This window comes from Gymnoscopelus braueri (assembly GCF_963280865.1).
Source record: "Gymnoscopelus braueri genome assembly, chromosome: 2".
In the NCBI taxonomy this organism is placed as follows: Eukaryota; Metazoa; Chordata; class Actinopteri; order Myctophiformes; family Myctophidae; genus Gymnoscopelus; species Gymnoscopelus braueri.
In genome coordinates this window covers 57571076-57576075 of record NC_137604.1, presented here as the reverse complement: position 1 = coordinate 57576075, position 5000 = coordinate 57571076, and the positions used below count along the sequence as shown (strand labels likewise).

Below are 5000 nucleotides of genomic sequence, written 5' to 3'. Positions count from 1 at the left end.
ATCAAATTATTGGCTTAGGAATGCGACAAAAACAAAAAAGATATCCTCGAATTCAAGTCTCCATGGGGTGACTAATCAATAGAAAAAAGTAATTTTGGGGGTGAACTATCCCTTTAATTTAGAAAAAAACACATTCGTAAATATTATGTGTTACATTCTAACACATAAAGTTAGAATATGGAGATAAGAGGTTTCTGCCTAACAGCAACGAAGATATCTCTTTAACTCTCTCTCTCCCTCGGTCTCCCCATAGAGCCCTTCAGTGCGTCGGTGTGGGTGATGATGTTTGTGATGCTCCTGCTCGTCACGGCGCTCGCCGTCTTCATCTTTGAGTTTATCAGCCCTCTGGGGTTCAACCTCAACCTGCAACAGGGCAAAGGTACACACACACACACCCACACACGCACGCACGCACACACACACACGCACGCACGCGCACACGCACGCACACACACATACACGCGCACACGCGCACACGCACACGTCATCATAGCCAGTGTGACAGCTCAACAGTGGTGGAAAAACTTTTTTACTGAACTAAAATTATCAATACTGCAATGTAGAGATACTCTGTTACAAGTAAAAGTGAGGTATTCAAAATTTACTTGAGTAAAAGTACAAAAGTATTGGTATTAAAATGTACTTGTACCAAAAGTAGAAAGTACTCATTGTGCAGAATGTCCCATTTCAAAAATATTTTGAAAATAGTAGATCTACAAGCTCACAATGCGTCACATTGCAACACATTGTGAGCTTGTAGATCGGTTATTTTCAAATGGACGAAATATGTATAGGGCTGAAGTGGTTACTGTATATGTTTTGTAATATATAATATAATTGTAGTGGAGTAAAAGTATAATATTCGCCTCTGAGATGTAGTGGAGTAGAAGTAGAAGTAAAAGTGCAGAAATTTGGAAATACTCCAGTAAAGTAAAAGTACCTCAAAATTGTACTTCAGTACAGTACTTGAGTAAATGTACTAGTTACTTTACATCACTGCGCACACACACACACACACACACACACACACACACACACACACACACACACACACACACACACACACACACACACACACACACACACACACACACACACACACACGTCATCATAGCCAGTGTGACAGCTCAAGCATGAAAGTGGAAGAATCAATCTACTGTAATATCATCACATAAGCGCTTGTATTTGACCCGGGTGAGGACAGACAGAGACGGGCATGAGTTTTGTTTGTCAGTGATTTGTCAGCTGCCGTATTCAAACCCCTAGGGAGCGATATGGCAGCCGACCAATCACAGTGGAGCTCAGTTCTGAAACATTTTCATATCAAAGGAACCCCCGATTTAATATTTATTCACCCGGATTGCAGACCACCATCTGGAAATATGTTGTGCATGATGCCAGGGTACTTAATACAATATTTGTGTTGTTAAAATGTTTCCAAAGATATTCCAAATTCGTCATGTATCTTTTTATTTTAAATAGCCGATCTACAAGCTCACAATGGGACTTGTTGTGAGCTTCTTTATCGGCTATTTTCAAATAGCTGATGATTATGTAGGATTGAAGTTGTCAAACTTAATTTTGACGCTACATTTCACTGATTACCCCAGCTGGAACTACCACTTTATCCATTTCTATGTTGGCTATTCAAAAATAGCACATCTACAAGCTTGCAGCACGTCACAAAAGTGACACGCTGTGAGCTTGTACATCTGCAATTTTTCAACATTTTTGGAAAATATTTTACAGATTTTTTCTTCTGGGGTCCCCGTCCCTAACCTGACACCGTCAAATGGAAGAAAGCTTGCGACACACATTTTGTTTCACAGCGTACTTGCATCTGAGACTCCGGGCGCAGAATCGATGACAGACAGTTTTTCTTTTTTTCAAGCTACTAGGCAGGTGATTGGATGATCCCGCCCCTAGCAGCCGCTGATTGGTTCGGACACGCAGTGTTCGGCCATCTCTACTCCCTTCGCAATCCCAGACCTCCCTGAAATCAAATGCAAATGAGATTTCCGGAGGGAGGGGATTTACCAGGCTACCCCGTCCCTGCCTGGCACAAAACATTTTCAGATAGGGAGTCCAATTTGTTGGTCCTTGAAAAAGTTTTTAGAGCCAGTGAGATGGTGTGTTCTTGGCTGAGATCCAGACCCAGACTCAAAGTGAAGCGGTGGAATAAACAGCGACCTTCCACATGCTCCCAGAAAGGCTGCCTAACGGCGAGGCTGACAGCCAGCAGCAACACGCTGTGTTCTCTAACAACTCCCTCCCCGCAGCGCGTATAAACGATTTCCCACCCCAAAAAATGCATGACTTTTTAAGTCACTTGAAAGCAAGGTCGGTGCACCGACAGACAGCGAGGCCTTGAGGGGGGGCGAGAGGCACCGCCGCACACGCCAGCCGCTAGGTAGAGAGAGTGTCTGCTGCCAGTGCCGAGAGGCTGATGATGGCCTCGCGCGTCAACAAGCGCAACGTCTTCCATGCAGACATCACACCCTGGAGAAATTCATTTCAGGGAGGTCAAGAAAATATATGAACATATATATTTTTTATATATGCCACATATATGTTTAACATATTATGTGGATATGCGCTATATATGACACATATATTTCCCATAAATCCACATATATACACATATATGAACCTGAATGTGGCATATATGCAGCATATATTCTGCATATATTTGCCATATATTGGCATATATGTTCATATATTTAGCAGGCGGGCTCTAGACCGGATCCGGCATTTGCGGGAGATTTATTACACTCGCGGATGTCCGGGAGCAGACGCTAATTTCCGGGAGACTCCCGCAACTTCCGGGAGAGGTGGGATGTCTGTCCATGTTAGCACCAAAACAAGCCTCTGCCTGATGACCAAAATGCCTATATCTCCCCCGGCCAAAGGGGAATTCTGCTTTAGGCTATAGTGGTTAAGATGTTGGCTTTACACACAGGAGGCCCGGGTTCGATTCCCGGGCGTTACATTAGTGCCATGACCCGGATGGGGTTTCCTGGTGAGGGAAAGTCAAAAGGGGGGTGAGTGGGAACCCGCGGGAACTAGGGTAACTAGGGGTGCAGCCGCCCTCCCCCAGGGGGCCGCCCCCCCTCCCCCAGGAGGTTGAGGATGTTAGAATGAATGAATGATGGGGAAAATAAATAAAAACCTTTGTCATGTTATTCATATAAATAAAAAATGCTACTAGGTTGGGGAATAAAATAAAATAAAATGTATATTCTTTTTATTATCATCATCGCGAATCAGCGTCATGCCGTCGGTCCGCTGTTTCCTGTTTAGTGTTTACTTCACGCACGGGGCGCATGAAGCTATCCTCATTGAGTGAACAGGTTGTTTACAAGAAACACATTTCTTTGGTGGGCCCGAATCAAAGAAAAGCACAGAAGCAATTAACTAGCGTTGATATCACCATCTGGATGTGTAAATGAAGAGCCTCAGCCGGAGTCCATGGAGTTGTTGACATGGACACGAGGGAATTCATAACCATCACCCCAGAGCACAAAGAGCACGTTTGGAATATATTGTAAGGTAATAGCTTTTATTTGATTAAACCTTTCGAGTCCTGAAGGTCCAACGGTGACCCTTTAGGATAGTATTTATTCATTTTGAATTATCTCTGTCCTAATAAGAGCTAGAAACTTACTTTAAAATGTGACTTGTAGCTGACGAATCTTTGAAATAAAGTAAAAGCTCTATTGCACTGGAATGTGTATAGCCCGGGGTAGGGGTACTGGTATTCCGCGCCCGCCTCCCCCCCCACCCCCCAGGTCAAAAGTACGTCCTGCGGCTATGGGTGCGTGTAGCAGTTAGTGGCTCAGAGCCTCTGCCTTTAGCCTAATATCTCCCTAGGCCAAGGTGGAATTTCCCTTTAGGCTGGTGGATAAGAGGTTGGCTTTTCCACGTGGGAGACCCGGGTTCGAATCCCGGGCGTCACATGTGCGACACGACGAGCGCTCACATCGATTAATCTCAGCCAATCACAGCGGTTGGTTGAGGGGGGAGGGGGGGGGGCGTTTGAGGACAATCGCTTAAAAACGAATGATAGAAAATAAGTATTTCTTTGGGTAAACTATCCCTTTAACTCTTTGACTGCCAGAGTATTTTCATAAAGTACCCCCCCAGTGCCAGCAATTTTCGTGTTTTTTTTATTTTTATATTTTGAAATTTTTCATAAAAATAATTGATCAGAGTGAATTTTAAAGACGCAGCACAAATCCGCCACTAGAGAGCAGCACATGACAGCTTGATCAGGTCGTTGGCTCCCTGACACCCTTCTTGAGAGATTAGACAATGAAATGCATCAAAACGGATGTGACGTTGTCCCAGATGGTCCGATCGCCAAAATTACGATGTGATACACGACGGCGATGACTGATCGTCACCCAGACCATAGATTATAGAAGAGAACCTGTCCGTTCGTTTGATTTACCGTGTGAAAAACCGTTTGTTTACCCAATTCTGGACGAAAATGACCGGGGGGAAAAATCAAAAACCGGAAACGGAACCCAGGTCATGAAACCGGATGCAGATGTGGGTGAAGTAAGTGGAACTCGAAAATAACATTGAATATTGAGCAGCATAGCGCAATCAGAGATTAAACAATGAACGCGCATCCAACGCGTTTTCAAGTCAATGGCGTTTATAGAGTTAATAACACACAAGACGCTGGAGACTGAGATAAGGTTCTAAAAAGCTAGAATAACATCTCTCTCTCTCTCTCTCTCTCTCTCTCTCTCTCTTATCTCTTTGAATGTTAAAGGTAAGAAAAGTTGGGTAAAAAGACACATCTAAAAAGTCTTATCTAAAACACCTAAAGATTGATGTATGATATTTCTACAGGGAGCTCACCTAAAAATGAACCCCTGGATTACCTCAAAAATATGTTTGGATCACATATTCCAGTCATGCTTCAATGCCAAAACTAGATGAAATGCTATTCTTGTGTCTAATATTATACACAAGGACGTCACGTCCCCGTT

General features: G+C 43.6%; 1 protein-coding gene across 1 annotated transcript in view; it reads left to right on the top strand.

Moving 5' to 3' along the window:
- The window catches only part of LOC308097771 (glutamate receptor ionotropic, NMDA 2A-like), a gene marked incomplete at both ends in the record, with an annotated part of 203780 nt that overhangs the window by 168440 nt on the left and 30340 nt on the right, over window positions 1-5000 (top strand). Inside the window, 1 exon segment of the mRNA XM_080445794.1 lies at window positions 254-379. Coding sequence (XP_080301920.1) covers window positions 254-379 — 126 coding nt within the window.